At 42.5% G+C, this 19,882-nt stretch overlaps 1 protein-coding gene across 2 annotated transcripts in view; it reads left to right on the top strand.

Moving 5' to 3' along the window:
• The window catches only part of GCN1 (GCN1, eIF2 alpha kinase activator homolog), a 69,735-nt gene that overhangs the window by 31,834 nt on the left and 18,019 nt on the right, over positions 1-19,882 (top strand). For both annotated transcript variants that reach the window (XM_019539233.1, XM_019539234.1), the window contains exons 26-48: positions 2,768-2,943; positions 3,462-3,542; positions 4,527-4,670; positions 6,509-6,636; positions 6,808-6,997; positions 7,510-7,580; positions 8,485-8,650; positions 9,791-9,985; positions 10,335-10,581; positions 11,253-11,374; positions 11,679-11,793; positions 12,172-12,351; positions 12,888-13,108; positions 13,810-13,878; positions 14,098-14,236; positions 14,350-14,546; positions 14,791-14,933; positions 15,744-15,861; positions 15,987-16,202; positions 16,817-16,981; positions 17,404-17,565; positions 18,051-18,143; positions 18,397-18,540. In XM_019539233.1, coding sequence (XP_019394778.1) covers positions 2,768-2,943; positions 3,462-3,542; positions 4,527-4,670; positions 6,509-6,636; positions 6,808-6,997; positions 7,510-7,580; positions 8,485-8,650; positions 9,791-9,985; positions 10,335-10,581; positions 11,253-11,374; positions 11,679-11,793; positions 12,172-12,351; positions 12,888-13,108; positions 13,810-13,878; positions 14,098-14,236; positions 14,350-14,546; positions 14,791-14,933; positions 15,744-15,861; positions 15,987-16,202; positions 16,817-16,981; positions 17,404-17,565; positions 18,051-18,143; positions 18,397-18,540 — 3,482 coding nt within the window. The remainder of the gene's footprint in view (positions 1-2,767; positions 2,944-3,461; positions 3,543-4,526; positions 4,671-6,508; positions 6,637-6,807; positions 6,998-7,509; positions 7,581-8,484; positions 8,651-9,790; positions 9,986-10,334; positions 10,582-11,252; positions 11,375-11,678; positions 11,794-12,171; positions 12,352-12,887; positions 13,109-13,809; positions 13,879-14,097; positions 14,237-14,349; positions 14,547-14,790; positions 14,934-15,743; positions 15,862-15,986; positions 16,203-16,816; positions 16,982-17,403; positions 17,566-18,050; positions 18,144-18,396; positions 18,541-19,882) is intronic.

A 19,882-nucleotide genomic window follows, 5' to 3' on the forward strand; every position in this document is an offset into this window, starting at 1 on the left:
GCAGGAAGTCGGCTGGGGTCATAGGATCCCAGCAAGATAAGCATCCAGTTTGCTCTTGAAGGTGTTCAGTGTAGGTGCGAACCACCTCTGATGGCAGGCTATTCCAGACCTTGGGGGCTTGGACAGTAAAGAAATTCTTCCTTATGTCCAACCTGAAACAATCTTGTAGAAGTTTATGACTGTTTGACCTTGTCATCCCTTGGGGCACTCTGGTGAACAAACTTTCCCCCAGATCCTGGTGGTCACCCCTGATAAACTTATAGGTGGCCATCAGATCACCCCTGAGCCTGCGCTTTTCCAGGCTAAAGAGCTGCATGGCTCTCAGCCTGTCATCGTAAGGTCTGTTTTCCTGACCTCTGATCATGTGTGTGGCTCTTCTCGGGACTCTCTCAAGCTTCTCCACATCCTTTTTGAATTGTGGAGCCCAAAACTGGACACAGTACTCCAGCTGTGGCCTCACCGAGGCCAAGTACAAGGGGAGAATGATGTCCTGGGATTTGCTTGAGAAGCATCTGTGGATGCAAGCCAGCGTTTTGGTCACTTTACTAGCTGCAGCATCATATTGCAAGCTCATGTTCATCTTGTGGTCAATGATGTGATTTAATCATCTGTTACGAAAGCATCTGGGCAGATTCCACACACTAAAGCACAGTAATTAGTCTTTCCTGCAATGAATAACAAAATAAATGTCCTCCCTGATAGAATCCCTTCCTCCAAGTGCAGTACCACACAGAACCTACCTCGCTTAACTCCACAAATGACCACTAACAACATCTGTTCTGAAGACCAGCAGATTTTGGCCCTCATCTGGGCTAAAGGGAGAGACTTTCTCCCCTGTTATCTTCTTTGTTCAAATATTCTGTGTTAGTGTCACATAATAAGCACTGTCTTGAAGGAATGAGGAAATTGATGTACTTTGTCAGTACCTATGTTCTCCTTAACCTGGCTCTGAAGCAAGTGTGTTCTATGTGTGTACATATTCTTTGTCGAATTGATATTTGTGGTTTTTAACAGTATTTGGAAGAAGTCTGTAACTATAAACTCATAGGGGGATTCTCATAAAACCATTTCATACTTAACCAGTGACTATTCTTATATCATTCGCTGTCATAAATACAATAAATAGTTTATGGCAATAGGCTGCAGCAGGGGAATACTGCTCCACATTTCTCAGCCCTCTTCAGTTTCAGACTGGCTGAGAGAAGCATTTGTTTAATGCTGTCCTAGTGCTGATTCGCTATGGGAGGAAGTAACTGGAAACTTTTTGTCTTTTGTCGAGTCTTGCACTACAGTTAACTGAACCTTTGCCCTCTAAAATCTGCTTGGAAATCATGAGGGAATGGACTGGCTAGGACAGTGGGTACAGCATAAATGAAATACGATTCTGAATGTGAACTCTGAGCTGTCTATTTTGTAACACGTTAATTTTTAAAGTAGATTAGTTAAATTGCATTAAATCCCAGCATAGATACTTTTACTCAGAATTAGCAGCCTCAGTTAGTTTAGCTTAATTCACCTTAATTGTGAATGAGTGGGCACATCTACACATGTGCATTAAATTTAGTACCTCCAATGTAAGGGACTAAATTAATGCAAATTAGGCTGTCCTATTGCACAGTAGCACAAGTGCACGCTTTTTGTGTGATACTTAATGCTCAGTAGCCTATTTTACTGCACATAAATGTAATAGCACTGTTTTTTTTATGCTGTGCTTTAATGTGCAATAGTATAGGCTACTGTACGTTAAAGTGCACATGTGGACACATCCACTGTGTCTAACTATGGCTTTAAGTCAGTTTAACAAACCACTTTAAGTCTGCTTGCAGATGTGGGGGGAAAAACAAACAAACAACACTTTAATTTAAACTCTGTGTTCCCCTGTGCTGAGCCCAGCACATGTCCAGAAGAGACAGTGCGTTAGTTGCACACGGATTTCCCAGTGTCTGTATAGATTGGGAACCTTAGCTGGGTTTTTTTGGTGCTTTTATCTAATAGCTGACTGAATCAGCTTTAACTAAAAGTGCAAAAAAAGCCCTGCTGAAGCCCCCAATCTATACAGGCACTGCCGAGACAGGGTGAACTGATGCGTTGCTGCTTATGGTAAAGCCATATCTTTTGTTTCCCTTTCCTCCTCCTCCTCCTCCTCCTCCTCCTCCCCCTCCCCCCTCCATGTCTGTCACTGCCCTAAATTCATATCTGTAGTTCATTGAAATAAATTTTCCTGAGTGCCCTCATATACACAAGGTCTCAGCATCTAATTTATTTTTCCATTTAGTCTCCTGAATGTCAGTTATTTCTCTTGTTGTTTTGGTTTTTGCACTATGTAAGTGCTGGAAACTCCTAATGCGACTTTTTTTGTAAGCCAACCCACTAATCCAAAATGCAGTAACACTTCCCTTAGGCATTTCAGAGAGTCCTAGAGTGCTACAGAGGTTGACATGAAATTGCAGCTTGATGATAACTGGCAGGTGGGAGGCTGTGATTGCTGATTGTGAAGGGCCAAGAATTGCCAGTAGATGGTAAATCTGACCATATTTTTTTTTCCTGTCTTCCCGGTACATTTTCTATGTTTTGTCTTTTCAAGATCATAGGTTCTCTGGATTTTTAATTATGCCTGTTGGTACAGTTCCTGGCACAAATAACTCCCAGCTTGGTTGTGGCTTTTATGTGCTGCTGCAATATCAACGTTAAGCCAGTAGATATCTATAAGCGAAGACCCAGGGGTATCTGCTGTTCTCATTGAATATTTTCTCTCATTGCAATGCAGGTGCATTATCAGCTCCAGCATTTTCCTTAGTCTTTCCTCTTCTAAAGACAGTTCTGACTGAGACACCCAATGATAGTGAAGAGAAGGAAGAACTCATGGTCAGGATTCTTCAGATCCTCATGGTCCATGCTCAGATGAGATCATCAGCCAATGCTCAGACTTCGCTAGTGGATGAGGTCAGTATTTATGGGGGGGTTACTAAAATTTCCACTCTTCAGCAGCAAACCTGTGGAGAGAGTTTTGCAGAGCCACCACATTGTCCCTGTTAATGTTCAGAAATAACTAAATCAAATCCTGCTTACCCTTCAGGAGACCTTCACTAACCTCTAAGTTAAGTATTTTTAAGGTGCCTCTTTCCCTATCATTTGAGAGATCCTGGTGTCAAGCTGCCTAAGGTCACTATCCCAAGCTTGATCAGTTGGCTGTGTTGCATATGGATTTGCTTCAGTTAATCCTTGGGAGTGTTAATGAGTGAAAAGAACCATACAGATTCTTGCCCAGGTTTGGATTTAAATGATTCCGCTCTCTCACTGGTACAGCAAAGCAGCTGGAGCTGGAGTGAGTAACCTTCCTTCCCAAACAACTAACCAGTACTGGATTTTAATTGTGTTACCTTTTAGAGTATTGGGTTATGTTTACAGAAGTCTGTTTTGAAGTGACAGTGTATTTGAAGTTTTTGTCCTTCCCTTCCTAGAATGGCCCCGAGTTACTGCCTCGCACAGACATGCTACTGCTGCTGACCCGGGTGATTGGAACAGGTTCTCCACGGTTACAGGTGAGCTGCATGCCCACTTGGTCTGGTAGTAAGGTCCTAGTCTCAGCTGCACCCATCAGTTCTAGACAGTGGTTCACTCCTGTTCACACACTTGTTTTTATACACTGCCAGTATTTTCCTGGTGATAAAAAGCTTTATTCTTCCCTAGGGCTCAGTTGGACCAGCTTAATCTTCCCCAATTTCCTCCAGGTTTACAGGTTTCCCTCACTTTATGTGGGTTCTGTATGTGCGAATTAGCTCTTATGCAATGACTTTTTTTATACCAAAAATTAATTGTATGTGAAGTAAATTCACTCTTATGCAATCGGTGTGGTGGAAGCCTGCAATCAGCTGCTTTGTGCGGTGGATTGTGGGAGTGATGCACACCAAAATAGTCTCCTGTGTGGATCTGTGCTTCTTGCTTGTTGTCTGGGACACTTGTTTCTGTAGTTGCCATCCCCATTATGATGGTGCCCTGTGCTTGTGTGTACTGCTTGCTGTTGGTGAGTACCAAAATTGTCTTGTAAAAGTGGTAGAAATGGGCCTGGGGGTCGGTACAGTTGAGGTCTTGGAATTATCCCTATTTGTTATATTGTAAAGTGGATTCCCTTTATGTGAATTTAAGTTATGCGCCATTTCCCAGGAATGCATGTACAGCATAAAGCAAGGGAAACTGGTATTCTATTTACTTCCTCTCGGGCCCTTTGTAGTGGTCATTGTCTCTCCAGCAAAGAAGTCTAGGTGGCACTTCCTTGATCGTCCAACTATACTGATCATTCTGTTGGCCAGGACAATGGTGGGGAGAGGCAGACAAGTTTTCCCTCATCCACAAAGCAAAATAGTTACCTGAGCTTGTCAAATCTGGCTCTTCACCAGGCAGCATGTTGCGCTTTGACAGGTTTCCTTTCTTTGTAGTAAAACAAAGAAACATCTGCACTTGGTGCCTGACATGTGCAGTGGGACGGAGTCAACAGGAGAATCTCTTGTGCCTTGTGACTGTTCCAGGTTCTTGCTTCAAATGCACTAACAGCTCTGTGCACGAGCAGCAGCGGGGAGGATGGTTGTGCCTACGCAGAACAAGAAGAAATTGATGTGTTACTTCAGGCTCTGCAGTCTCCATGCATGAACGTGCGTGATGCTGCTCTCAGGGTAGGTGTGAATCACTCATTCCATCTCTCTGTTTGGATTTGGGGCTCTTTAATCTCTTGCACAGGTTGGGGGATGGATCTTCTCTTCAAGCACCATGATAGAGATGTGTTGCATCAGTTGTCAGGCTCCCTTTAGGAAGAGATGGTAGCTGCTGAGTCTTACCATCATGATCAGTTAAAACACAGGTAACTTCAGGAAAGGCGCTGCACTAGATGCATCTTTACACATGCTCCAGGGGTGAGAGGGTGGTGCTTTTAATTAGAGTAGCTCTTGGGAACCACTGTAATTAAAGCGCCTGCAGAGTCTTGTGTGTTCAGCATCCTGTGCTTCAAAATGGAGCAAGGGTGCTTTAGTCAAAGTGCCCCTGCCACCATTTTGATGTGTGGGGAAGTTGAGGTTGCTGGAGCAGGCTAATTAGTACATTTACAAAGATGGGGTAGATCTCACCCTCTACTCTTCTTTCTGCCTTGGAAGAGACCTGCCTCTCCGCCAGAACACTTCCACTTGTTGAGAAACCCAAGTATTTGTGTAGGGCCTTGTAGTTTGAGAGGAAGGAGTCTTTCTGGGATCAGGGATGTGCCTCTCACTGTGCTAGTGAAAAACTACCCAAATTTGGCCCAAGTATTGGCCTTTGAGACATCCCCTTTGCACATGCTTATCAGAGTTCAGCAGCTATCTCTGTAGGTTTTGTCTGTACCAGGCATGTTCCATCCCAGGGAATTAGGCCCTGAGCAGGACTGTTTTTGCAATTGCTGTTTCTGCCTGTTGTGGGCCATTGACATGATATGCAGGAAGTCAGACTGCTCTCTATTCACCTCTGCAGGTGTGCATGCAGCAGGCAGGAAGAGGCTTCCTGATTCAAATACAGAAAGATGAGCTGGGGTGGGATGTAGAGAGAATGGATTGGGACAAGGGGTGAGAGAGGTGGGGCAGAAGACTGGGACCGGTCGATCAAGGGATGGAAGAAGAGAACTGGGAGTCATGAGGTGGGTGGGACTTGTAGTGAGGGAATTGGGATCCTGAAACCAGGCAGGTTTGGGGCTCTGGAAGAGTGAGGGAACCTAGGACTTAGCGCAAGGGCAGGACACAGAATAGGAGCAGAAGAAGAGGTTTGAAGATAATTGGCAGAAGGGTCTGCAGGCACTAGGGATACATTCCCCTTTGGAATCTGGGCAGTAATTTAGTGCTTCTGAATGTCAGTGTCTCTGCCCTCAGCAAGTAATTGTGGAGCCCGTGGTCAGCATTTGTATGTCAGGCTGCCCAGGCAAACAGTAATTCTGGCATTTCCTAACTTCTGTGTGCTTGACTTTGCACCTATAACTTTTTTTATATAGCTTTTTGTTTGCTGTATCTTATCCTAGAATTTTACTGTCTATCTGAAGACATTAAAAGCAAAGGAAGAATGATCTCTTTGTCTTGAGTTTCTTCTCTTCAAATCCCTAGCATCATCTTGCTTTGGAGAATATGTTGCTTTTTTGTTGTAGTACAGGGATTGGCTTTCCAACCCTACAGTCCTATTTAGTGCTTTTTGTTTGCTGAGTTGCTGAGCTAGTTCTTTAAGTGCTTACCTCCTGCTTGGCTCTGAGATGGGATGCATGTGGAGAAGCTGAAGCAGCTTCCCATTGCCCAACCCCAGGCACCCATTTTGTATAATTTGCAACAGCCTTTGGCAAAATGGAAATACCTTTATGATATTCTTCAAAAGAAATAATTGAATTAAACCTTCTCTTCCTTTTTATGCAGAAGGTTTTCTATATTTATGACACAAGGTCATTTCTGAGAAAAGCTTTATTGCTGAGACCAAGTACTTGCCCTGATTGACCTATAATTTTACCTAGGGACTGATGGAGATGCAGATGGTGCTACCAACCCCAGACAGTGATGAAAAGAATGGACTGAATCTGCTGCGCCGGCTCTGGGTGGTCAAGTTTGATGTGGAAGATGAAATTCGGAAACTAGCAGAGAGGTGGGAGCTGTTCTCAGTTCAGTACTGTAACAGTGATTTCTCTTTTGCTTTCCATGTGGCGCTCTTATTCAGACATGTATAGGTCTTGCTCCTGAATGGAGGGCAACTTTCGATCTGTCTGGTATTGTGTGTGGAGGAGAATAATCTGTCATCTGCTTGTGTTACCTACAGGTTGTGGGAGTCCATGGGTCTGGAGCTGCAGCCTGATCTCTGTTCCTTGCTGATCAAAGATGTTATCTACTATGAAGAAGCAGTACGCCAAGCTGGTGCTGAGGCTCTTTCTAAAGCTGTAGCTCAATATCGAGACCAAGCAGCAGATGTCATGCATAAACTGACAGAGATTTACCAGGAAAAACTCTGTGTAAGTAGCTGTTGTGTGGGGTTACAGGCATGAGACACACCTACGCCTTTTTTTTCAGTCTGTCTCTTCATTGTCTGCTCAGATGTTTACATGGTACCCATTGCAGTTCTGTCTGAATGCTTGAGGGGAAGGTTGTTATCCCCATTCACTGGACTGAGGCATAGAGAGGCTGAGTGACTTGCCTGTGTTCACATGGGAAGCTTGTAACAGGGCAGAGACTTAGAACTGGGTCTTCTAACTCCTAAATTAGCATCAAAAGTGCAGAACTCCCCTGCTGCATTCTGCTGTTGTTGTTAGATGTCTGATGTTTCTTTAAGTTGTGACATAAAATGGAGGCATTGTGAATCTATGTGTTTGTAGGCCAAGGAGAGGGAACTGGGCAAGCTGGTAATAAACGTCTGCTATAGAACTTGATTTTTTTTTTTTTTTTCCTTTTATGTGCTGGTGTATATCTGTTGGGAAGGCATTCTGACTGACCAGCTCTATTTCTCCCTTCTCCTCCCCTTTCATAGAGGCCACCACCAATTTTGGATGCCTTGGGACGTGTGATATCTGAATCGCCACCTGACCAGTGGGAAGCAAGGTACTGTCCTTCAGGTTCAGGCCTTCATTTCCAGCAGTGCCTGAATGAGATCCTTCAAACCTTTTCCTCAAATGTTGTAGGTCAGAGGGCAGCATTTGGTTTAGGGAAGTGTTTGAGAAGTAAAATGTGGATAGTTTTACCAACTGCTGACTGCATGGTTACGCCTGTTTGGGGACATTTGTGCCTCTCCGAACAGACTGGACAGAGCAGTACAGTCTTATGTGTTCAATTCTGGAATGTTTTCAAATTCACCAGACAATTGGACTTCAGAATGTCATCCCTGTCCTTTTGACAAGAACAGAATCTTTCCCCAGTAAAAGGATTCATTATGGCTTGTATCACTAGATTCCCAGTCTCTGTTCTGTGCTCAGTCAGTTGTTTCAAGAATAGTAGTGCAAGGCTTAACGAACTGGACAAATTCCAACTTGGATAATTACATTCTGCCTACTTAGACACCCTATGCAGTTTTAATTGGACAACATATTGTTCACTGCCTGCCTTAAACTAATCTGTGCTTTAGGGCTTATGAGCACTACTATATAGCTGCTGTATTTTAGTGGTAGATGAAGTAGTCCTTGTGTTGGGGTTTATGTGCTGGTTAAATGTGTAAAAACACATCATCATTCAGGATAAAAGCTGCTGCATAAATAGCAGATTTGTCTGTTTGGGAACCTCTGGTAGCATGTTAAGCAAGAAAATAGCTGTTTCTTCTCTGATATCATCCCTCCATGTAGGTAGTACAGGAGTTGTGTTGATCTGAAATGTTCAAGTTACTTAGTGTTTTCTCTCAAAAATTGAAATATATTGCACTGGAGGTATGGTAGCGACACAAAATACATTCTTACAGGTTACACTGATGTGAGGCCTGGAAACCCAGTTCACGCATAATGCACTTTTTGTACAGGTGTGGTATAGCCTTGGCTCTGAACAAACTCTCTCAGCACCTGGATAGTTCGCAGGTGAAGCCCCTGTTTCAGTTCTTCGTGCCAGATGCCCTTAATGATCGCAGCCCTGACGTCCGGAAATGCATGTTAGATGCAGCTCTTTCTACACTCAATACCCATGGCAAGGTAAATCTGAGGTCTCATTCCTTTCCAAATAAGAACAATTACTTAGGAGGGCCTAGATGTTGTTTTGAAGAATATGAATTTATAAAGGTCATTGGTGCAAAGTGATTGCTGGAAGTCTTCATCTAAGGGGAATTTCTTTCTCTAGTGTATCTTCAGAATTGTTCTAAGAGTGACTAGTATCTTACCAAGAACCACTTATACCAGTGTGAATGGGGAGTAATTCTATTTAAGGAATGAGACAAAAGTATGTAAAATTGGTATAATAAAACCAAAATCGGCCCATAAAAATCTTTTACCTGTTGCTTGGTGTGAGTGCCATTAATGTGAGGCATTGAGAACCATCTGAAACTGCCTGTATCTGACAAGGCATCACATGTGGATAACTTGCATTTCTTGAGTCTCACAATGCCAGCATCTTAATCTATGGTGCATTATAGGTCTATATTGAATGATAAAAATAAAAATTCTGATATTTTGCACTGAGATCTGTCAGGAAAAAATGGATTACCAAATTCAAAGCCCAGCTTCACAGCAGGGATGCTTGGAACTTGAGTCGCAAGTCTTTTACCACTATTTGGTTTTGTTCCTTAATCTGCAGAGGAGACACTTAATATGCATTTTTCCTTTTTCTACTCCCAGCTCTTGTTAATTTAGGGCAAAAGAGCATAAGTGTTGCCATTCAAACTAGCATTCCCACTTAGTAGTGCACACTATAGTTAGCAGACTGGCAGGAAATATCTGTAGCCTGTAGGGCAACAGTTGGCAACCTTTCTGTGGTAGCAAGCCAGAATGACCAAGCTTGAGTTCAGGGGAACTGGTGCTAGTACCTGGCTTTTGCTGTCACTGCCACTGCTGTTGCCATTCTGTCCTGCCACCTGGCTGCAGTGCTGTAAAAGCCCCCACCATTGAAGTCTCCCACTGCTGCATGGTGCTACTAAGGCCCTCCCAAATCCATAGGCTGAATCTGGCTGACAGGCCATAGGCTACCTACTCTTGCTGTAGGGTAGCATATAGTCTTAAATACTAAATGCAGTCTCTCATAATTATATAGATTAGGAAGTCTGCCTCTGAGAAGGGGCACAGCACAGAAGGCCTCATTCTAGACTCTAGTGACAAATTCTACTTTTTTTTGTTTTTTAGGAAAATGTTAACTCTCTCTTGCCAGTATTTGAAGAGTTCCTGAAAAATGCTCCAAATGATGCCAGTTATGATGCCGTCAGACAGAGCGTGGTCATTCTGATGGGCTCACTGGCAAAACATCTGGATAAGAGTGACCCTAAAGTGAAACCTATCGTTGCCAAGCTGATAACAGCTTTGTCTACTCCATCTCAACAGGTACCTCCTTTCAGAATTTCAGGAGCCAAGTAGAAGCAGGTTAACTGACACTGTAGGTGCTGTCATCATTCACCTGTTATCACTGTGCTTGGAAATAAGGACTCAGCCTAGCATCACCACTGGTACAGGCATAGCAGAGTACTGTGGAATTAAAGGGAATGTGTATTCTTTAAGCATATACAATTTGAGACCAAATGTGTGTTCAGTTTCAGGTATAAGAAGTTGAAGACTGTTATTTGGGGTGAAGCCTGGTGGATTAATCATGTGAATTGGGGAGTATGTAATTCTGCTAGTGACATACCTCTTGTGATCTGCCTGGTAAACTGCTGACTGGTGGGTTATTCCACAGGTCCAGGAGTCTGTGGCAAGCTGTTTACCACCCCTTGTGCCTGCAATTAAAGAGGATGCAAGTGGAATGATACAGAAGCTAATGCAACTGCTCCTAGAATCTGATAAGTATGCTGAGCGCAGAGGTGCTGCTTATGGGCTGGCAGGCCTGGTGAAAGGCCTTGGCATCCTCTCTCTTAAGCAGCAGGAGATGATGACCACTCTGACTGATGCCATTCAGGATAAGAAGAATTTCCGCCGGCGAGAGGGTGAGGGACAGGTGCTCTTCTCTCCAAGCTTTGAAGGTGTCTCTTTGGTCCAGTGACTCTGGTACCTGACACACTCATTTCTGTCTTTCAGCCAGTTCCTTAAGAACTGATTGACTTGCAAAAGAATTCCTGCACCCAGATATCTTTCTTTATCTCTCTTCTAATACTGTTAGAGTGAAGAATCAGTTCGCTTTTGATTTCGCTTGTTTGGTGTTTTAAACCCTCCTCCCAATCACAGCACAGTAGATAGAGGAGTTCTGGTGCCTGGAACGTGCACTAGCTCTCCCCACTCCTATTCCAGAAGGGTGCGTTGAGAGGGAGGCTCCTGCTTCCTGCCAGGCAGGATAGGACATTATCTAATCCAAAGGGGCAGTGGGTTTATAAGGCCTCTTAGTTGCGTTTATTTCTGGATGTTTGCTGTTTTTGTCTCCTTCCCTCACACTGAGCATAACCATATGTTTAATGCTGTCAGGCTCTGTGCATTTTCTGGAAATTGATTCTCATAGCCAGAACTTCTGTTGGGATCAAGGAAAGAAAATAAAAGGCAGCAGGTTTTCAGGCCAGTTTCCCACAGAACATTAAGAGTCATTAGATCACAGACCAACCTGAACTCTGCTTACCACCTTGTTCCGAGTGCTGGATTATTTCCTGATTATGCTTTGTTTCTTCAGGGGCTCTGTTTGCCTTTGAAATGCTCTGCAGCATGCTTGGGAAGCTCTTTGAGCCCTATGTGGTTCATGTGTTGCCACATTTACTGCTTTGTTTTGGAGATGGGAACCAGTACGTACGAGAGGTGAGTAAGAGGGACATGGGCAGGAGTAGTATGAAAGATCTATCTCCTTTTTGACTGTTTAAACCAAAGAGGAGCAAACTCTTATGTGAATGGCAGGCTAGAAGAACTTGATTTCCTTCTTAAGCCATAGCATCTTCCTCTGTTGGGCATTATCTCATGGTTAGGGGCGGCTCTCTCGACTACCAACATAAAAATAGACATAGAAATTGTTTTGCACCAGGGCTATGTTCCCATTAGATTTTCAAAAGAGTAGGAGAAAATATGCAATGAAGTAGGTTATAAATGTTTTATTTCCTTCTTTGAGGCTGCAGATGACTGTGCCAAGGCCGTAATGAGCAACTTAAGCGCTCATGGCGTGAAGCTGGTTCTACCATCGCTGCTTGCAGCATTGGAGGAGGAGTCTTGGAGAACCAAAGCTGGTATGGGCTAATGTCTGACTGATATAACTCACAGGAACTCAAAGGTTGCTGAAATGCTGACTTGTCTGGCTTATTTCTTCATTCCAACAAATTATGTGCTACCTTGTTGTTTCATTGGACTTCTGCTGACCATACAGATTCTGAATAAATACTTTATTTACCTGTTGTCCACAAACCTCACCTAAGCCGAAGGTTCTGTTTTTCCAAGAGGTAGCCTAAGAGCAGGAAGAGCAAGCATGTTTGAATGTGTTCAGTGGCTTTAAAAAATAAACAGACAAAAAGAAAACTTCAGCCAACATCTGCGCTTTCTGGTGTCTTGGACTAGTTCCTTGCCAGTCCCTTTTCCACTAAATGAATTTTCTTTCACTTTGTATTCAGGATCAGTGGAATTGCTGGGAGCTATGGCTTACTGTGCCCCAAAACAGCTCTCTTCCTGTTTGCCAAATATTGTGCCAAAACTGACTGAGGTGCTCACGGATTCCCATGTGAAAGTACAGAAAGCAGGACAGCAGGCACTCAGACAGATTGGGTCTGTTATCAGGAATCCAGAAATCTTGGGTAAGAACCTGATGTTTGTGTATGCGTTTCTGTGTTTCTAATGTTCAGCCACTATCCTGATGTGACCTTCATTCATAATAATATGTTTGATTTCCAGACTCCTTCAGTTTGCATTCACATTGAATCACTGCTCCTATATTTAAACAGAGAATTGATTGCATCCAGGTAGCTGCTGCGCTACATATGAAACATAATCGGGTCATCTGTGATTGATTTAACACCATGATGCATTTCATTCTCAGACTCTTTCAGTTTTTTACGTTGAATCACTGCTCCCAAATTTAAATAGAGGCTTGACTAAAAACATCCATTTTTAGAAAGGTTTAACTTGAAAATTCCAAGGCAACTCTCCCCTTTAAAGGCTTTCTGAATATTCCTCTCAGTTTTGTCAGCCTCAGTAGGGTTCCCGTTGTTCCTGTGCTGCTTCTCTCCTTCATCCTTTAGGATTTTGGGTGGGTGTGAGGATACCATCTGTGGCCAGAGCTGACAATGTGTTACAAACAAAGCATTTTTCTACCGTATTTCTAAATATGTAGCAATTGCCCCGGTTCTCTTGGATGCACTTACTGATCCATCCAGAAAGACCCAGAAGTGCCTGCAGACCCTGCTGGATACCAAATTTGTCCACTTCATTGATGCACCATCTCTGGCCCTCATCATGCCCATTGTTCAGAGAGCCTTTCAAGATCGTTCCACAGACACCAGGAAAATGGCTGCACAGATCATTGGGAATATGTACTCCCTGACTGATCAGAAGGTATTGTGCTGGGGAAAGCTCCCCAGTCCTCATCTGTATTTTACTTAAAGTGAAAGTGAGCTAGCAGAGCAGAACACTGAAAATAGTTTATTGTCTTTTGGGTCTTTGAGTAGGAATTAGAGGAACTGTTCAGATTCTTCATTGAACTAAATGTGAGCATTAAGTGAGCAAATGATGTCTATAGAGATAAAAATCCTAGAGTGGTTGAGGCTATATAAACGTTTAAACTCTCTACTTTGATCTACCATTGAATGCTGGTGCTAGGTGTATATCCCAGAAAGGTCTTGGAGAAGGCTTGGTAAACAATTATACTGAATGAGAATTGCTCCAGAAATCTGTTAGGGGATTTTCAGTTTGTTCACAGAAGAAAAACAGAGGTAGAAATTGAGTTAAGTGAGAATTGAAGATTATTTCATTCATTCATTGCTGGTTGCCCTCTCTTCCATAAGAGAAAAGAGGTCAAATTTACTTTAGGAAACAAAAAGTTAAGTTAAGAATGAGCATATGACTGGGTGGTGTGCTAATGCTTGGTAAAGCAAGGTGGGAAACTAGAATCGATTTATCTACTTCCTTGGCTGTGTAGGCAGTGTGTCATGCTCTCATAGTAGACCTGTATCTTACTGCTGTACCAAGTGAAGATGAGATTGTAGCTTAGTTTTCTCTTTGAATCCTGCATTTACTCACTGTGTATTTTGTTTCAGGATCTGGCTCCTTACCTGCCCAGTGTGACCCCTGGACTGAAAGCCTCCCTGTTGGACCCTGTACCTGAGGTGAGTTTTGGTATAGTAACCGTTATAGTTTAGTGTGACTCATCTTTCGGCATGATTAATTAGGATAAATGCTAATCTTCCACTCAGTAGTCTAGTTAGAACTGTGAGAGCAGCTGTGAAGAGGGTGATTTGGAGGAGTTAACTTCTGTGTCTGTTCTGATGAGTTTGTTTATGACTGGGTATGTTGAAATCCTGCACTTCTATCTTATTACCCATTAGGTACGTACCGTATCTGCAAAGGCATTAGGAGCCATGGTGAAGGGCATGGGAGAGTCATGCTTTGAGGACTTGCTGCCCTGGCTGATGGAGACATTGACATATGAGCAAAGTTCAGTGGATCGATCTGGTGCCGCTCAAGGTGCGGGCAACAAGTGCCTGAGCAATGGTGTTGGAATTTCTGGCATTAAATCAGTTAGGCCTAACTAGCCACTTGCATGTTGACTAGTTCTGTAACACAGTGTTGTGTTTTAGGTCTGGCTGAAGTCATGGCTGGTTTGGGGGTAGAAAAGTTGGAGAAACTTATGCCAGAAATTGTAGCTACTGCCAGCAAAGTGGACATTGCACCCCATGTCCGGGATGGCTATATCATGATGTTCAACTATTTACCCATTACCTTTGGAAACAAGTTCACTCCCTATGTTGGGCCAATCATACCATGCATCCTTAAGGTAGGTAGCTGAGATCAGATTTGTATAGCATTGTCCACAGCTAATTCTGCTAATGTTGCTTAAATAATCTTTTGACTTCAGTGATGTGGGAACTGTATTCAGGTCTCCCTAGGGGATTCAGTATGCTGTAGCTTATTGAAAATGGCTGAGAAATAGGAAACATGTTCTACTGTGAGGAGGCAAAGTGCCATTTTTTTTGTCTTCTACACAGAAAATACCAACTTTGTCATCTCTCTGTGTCTAGGCTCTGGCAGATGAGAATGAGTTTGTGCGGGACACTGCCCTTCGTGCTGGACAGAGAATCATAAGCAAGTATGCAGAAACTGCCATTGCACTTCTTCTGCCTCAGCTGGAGCAAGGCCTTTTTGATGACCTTTGGAGAATAAGGTAGGAGATACGTTTTTAATCATGCAGCCATCATCCTTCCATCAGTGCAAAGACAGGATAGATTTGAAGCATCTCCATGATACTTCCTAAGGGAGCATAGGAGCTACTTTAAAACACAGGGACTCTATTCATTTGTGGGCCAAGTTTGAAGCCTGGGTAGGACTCCAGCTTAAAAAGCAAGAACATGTGCTAGAATATAGAACCTGTTTCTTCCAGATTGATAGTGTAATGCACTCCTACTAGATCACGTAACCAGATGGCTATTTTAAAATGTATTTCCATAGCAGTTTCTATGGTAATACCCAACACTGACATACAGCTTTTAATTTTTCAGTTGCTGTATGAGCAAATATTCCACTGGTTATGGGAACTGCAAGTAAATGAACCCTGATCAGAGCTAATAAGTGATGACCAGTGCAGCAGTTGTACAAAATGGCTGGTATTCAAAGTGCAGTCATATAGCATCCCAGGTGTATCTTTGTAGATCTTTGTGTTGTTATAGACATTAACAATGTTCAAACGACTGTACCTAGTGGCTGTATTTGCATCTTGTCAGTCTAGGCTAAACTGTAATCTCTGATGTGCTGCCCCCATCTGAGAACTGTATAATCTTTTTTTTGATTTGGAATTTCCTCCCTCCCTCCTTCTCTCCAATGCCCCTTCTCAGTCAGACTGACATAATGATCTTTCATGCCACCCCACATAGTTGTTCACACTGACATTTTCACCCACAGTGGTGTTTGCAGTAGCAGGCAGTTTGGACAGGTGACTTCTTTCTTCTTCATGTAACACTGTTCTCCCTTTTGTCAGGTTTAGCTCAGTTCAGCTCCTTGGGGATCTTCTATTCCATATCTCAGGTGTCACAGGAAAAATGACAACAGAAACCGCCTCAGAGGATGACAACTTTGGAACAGCCCAGTCAAACAAGGTAAAGTGCTGCTGTTGTCTGCTGCTTTCCATCTGTAGAGAAAGCCTGTTGGAGTGACTTGTTGGGTAGGCAGTACCTCTTAAATGTCAGTGTTGGTTTCACTGGCTTTCTTTTATTTATTTCAGGCTATTATCAATGCTCTTGGTGTGGAACGACGAAACAGAGTTCTAGCAGGGCTCTACATGGGCCGATCTGATACCCAGCTGGTAGTTCGTCAGGCATCCTTGCATGTCTGGAAGATTGTGGTCTCAAACACACCTCGCACACTGCGTGAAATTTTACCAACTCTCTTTGGTCTTTTGCTAGGGTTCTTGGCCAGTACTTGTGCAGACAAGAGATCAGTAAGTATTTTACATGCATTACTTTCTGGAGCTTCAGGTTACTCTGTTTATAGCCAGGGTTTGAAGACAGTGGCTAACACTTCTATTAGCTGCCCCAGAGCTATCAGTAACTTAACATGTTTTAACAGAAGTATGTCAGCCTTCCTTATTCCCTTTTTATTTAAGGCAACTGCAGTGAAAATAAACTGTTCTTGGATAAGTTCTCTTACCACAGCAGCAGTACCATTTCTGTTTTTCTGACTATGAGTGATCACTTGCTTATGGCTTACATATGACATATTGGTATCCAGCAAATAGTGCTTCTTTTTTACCCAAATGAATTTAATTTGTTAAGCTTCATGAGGCAGAACACAGAAATTGTGGATTTTGGATGTTTTTGCTCTTAAAAATGAAGTGACAATCTTCACTTGGTTATTTTGTACAGAGCAGCAATATGGATGGTATACATAGCACATAAAAATGTATCTAACTATGGTGACTGTAACTGAAGCACCGTGGTGGAGTGGAGTACAGAGTCATAGCTCTCTTGGACTATTATTCTTCATAGAATAGACAGTTCCAGTTAGTTGGTTTGTTCTAACTGTTCAAAGTGACTGTTGCATTATTTTTTGCAGATTGCAGCACGAACTCTGGGAGATCTTGTCCGAAAGTTGGGAGAAAAAATCCTCCCAGAAATTATCCCTATCCTGGAAGAGGGCTTGCGATCAGAGAAGAGTGATGAGAGGGAAGGTGTCTGCATTGGTTTGAGTGAGATCATGAAATCCACAAGCAGGGATGCAGTAAGTTAAACTCCAAAGGGGAAATTACTTGGCCACTGTGATGCTATAAAACGCATACCTTGTAGTCAGGGCATGAAGATATAGTAGCAAACCTGATTCATGGAGTTATTGTCCAGGTGAAAAGTGTGTGTGTGTGTGTGTGTGTGTGTGTGTGTGTGTGTGTGTGTGTAAAAATGTGTATCTGTTACAATCCTAAAATGGCATAGTCTTTCTTCAAATTATAAGCTACAGTAGTTGAAAACTCCTTTATTTCCAAGGAATATTACAGATGTTTACATACAAATGAATCCTAATTTTCTAAAAATAAATAGCAATTTATTTTTATTATGCTAGTTCTATGTTTCCAGCTGCTCTATTGAGGTGCAGCTGTGCTTCGGCTCTCATGGTTAAATGTCTTGTAATTGTGTCTGTGTATCTTCTAGGTGCTGTTTTTCTCAGTGTCTCTGGTTCCTACAGTGAGGAAAGCTCTTTGTGACCCTCTTGAAGAAGTCAGAGAAGCTGCAGCCAAAACATTTGAACAGTTGCATTCAACTATTGGACACCAAGCGCTTGAAGACATCTTGCCATTTTTGTTGAAACAGCTGGTAAGTGGGATTCAAACATTAGAAAACAGAATTATTAGAAATCTTGCTGTGGGACAGGGTTTTGAAATTCTCAGTAGAGACTGAAGGAGGAATTGATCTGTCCTGCTAGGGCTTAGGTGAATGATAGGTCTAATTATTTCATTTCCTCTTTGGACTCATCCTTTCTGCAGGAGGGGGAGGAATGGTTTTATGGCCAAAGAACAGAATTAAATTAAAACATAAGAGTATATGGCTGGTTCTGCATCAGCTTTCCACTGTCACTTTGGTGATTATGCTAATTTTTTATGCCTTATTATGAAGATGTGTTCTGACCTGTTTGGAGGGCTTGCTTCATGATTTGTAAAAGTTTTTGAGAGCCTCAGATGGAGGGACTCTAATCGGTGTATGTTAATCACATAAATTGTCACTTGAAACAAGGTCTAGTTTGCTTTGAACCAAATGATCCTGGTTAACAAGCTGGTTACCTTCCTGTACTCTCTCTTTAGGATGTTGAAGAGACATCTGAATTTGCTCTGGATGGTCTTAAGCAAGTTATGGCTGTTAAGAGCCGTGTAGTGTTGCCTTACTTGGTGCCAAAGGTAAGTTGAGGAACACATCTAACATTTTGCAGGGTGACGGCATTTTTTCTTCCCTCAAACATTTTCTGTATTAAAGTTCAAAGATAGGGAACAGTCTTGAAATACTTTACCAGTTACTTTCTAGAAGCATTAGTTATCGCTGGTTTCTAATGTGTCTGTGTTTTAAGAATTGTTGTGACTTTCGTATTAAGTGAGAATCCTTTGACAAAATCTCATTGGAGTAAATTATTATTGTTTGACTTGTTTCCCTTAGCTAATTGCTCCTCCTGTGAACACACGAGTGCTAGCCTTCCTCTCATCTGTAGCAGGTGATGCACTGACTCGGCACCTGACTGTAATCCTACCTGCTATGATGTCTGCACTGAAAGAGAAGCTGGGGACCAGCGATGAGCAACTGGTAAGTAGTGTAGTTCCTCCCCTCTTACCCTTTTTTTTTTTTTTTTTTTTTTTTATGGAGGAGCCGTCTTACGGGAATATTTTGTGTTCATTTATAAGCGCTGTGTTTCTATTACTGTACACTTTATTTCAGTCCATTAAGCCCTCCGCCCTTTGCTCTTTTGACTGGCAGTATGTTGTGGTTGGGAAGTACTTACTACCCAAACCTTAATGTTTCAAATAAATATAGGTTTGGCCTACTGCAATACAAGTTTTTGTATGCATTTTGATTCTGGAGAACCACCTATGTGTCCAGTCAACTGGATTTGACCATAATATTACAAAATGAGCGCATTATATGAGGGAATATAAAAGTACTTCTCGTCTCTCAATTATGACTGCTTCTACTTCTTGTGACTTCAAAAATATCTCATAGTTGGTCTCTAGTGTTTCTATGCCTGAGGGCTATGATTTCTATATTCTTTTTTTACTGTTTCGATTGGTGAAACGAAATGGAAGTTATGGATAGTCCCATTCATTGTCTGCCCTTACATGTCTGTTAGCTGATCTCTCAGTCTCCCAGCCCAGAGGTTGCCATGTGGCTCTCCAGCAATGCCCACGGCTGAGCTGACTTTAAGTATGGTGCTACAGACCACTGAACTGTTTGGATCAAGATGAAACAATGTATACCTGGCCATGTGGTCTCTGAGGGATGAAGCTACACTGAAGATGCAGCAGAATGTAGTCACCTATAGCGTATATAAAATAAATAGCTTTAGCACCTGGAGAGCTAATATGGCCTTTCTCAGTCGAGCAGTTGTTGGGTGTAGAGATGCTCATCTGTGACACATTTCTCTCTCCTCAAAAATTGTGTTCAATCCATGGTGTCTGAATTAGCTTTGTCATTTACTAAAGACCAGCCACGCTAAAAATGGGTTACTGTGAGGGTGTCTCAGAAACTAATAGCAATTTTGAAATAACAGTTTGTGTGCAATGAGTGGGAAGCTACAGAGCAACAGGGAATGCTGCTGATGCCATTGTTGATGGCACCCATCATTTATGACTATATAGAGAAGTGATATGGTCCAGTAAATGATTGTTGCACACAAAATGGTTTTATATTAAAATTGCTAGTACTTTCTGAAATACCCTCATAATAAGGCATTTCATAGACATTTTTTTTTCATAGACATTATGGCTAGAAGGGACCTCGGAAGATCATCAAGTCCAACCCCTTGCCCAAAGGGCAGGAAGTCAGCTGGGGTCATAGGATCCCAGCAAAATAAGCATCCAATTTACTCTTGAAGGTGTTTAATGTAGGTGCTTGAACCACCTCCGCTGGCAGACTGTTCCAGACCTTGGGG

This window comes from Crocodylus porosus, unplaced genomic scaffold, assembly GCF_001723895.1.
Source record: "Crocodylus porosus isolate Cpor-Errol unplaced genomic scaffold, CroPor_comp1, whole genome shotgun sequence".
Classification (NCBI taxonomy): domain Eukaryota; kingdom Metazoa; phylum Chordata; order Crocodylia; family Crocodylidae; genus Crocodylus; species Crocodylus porosus.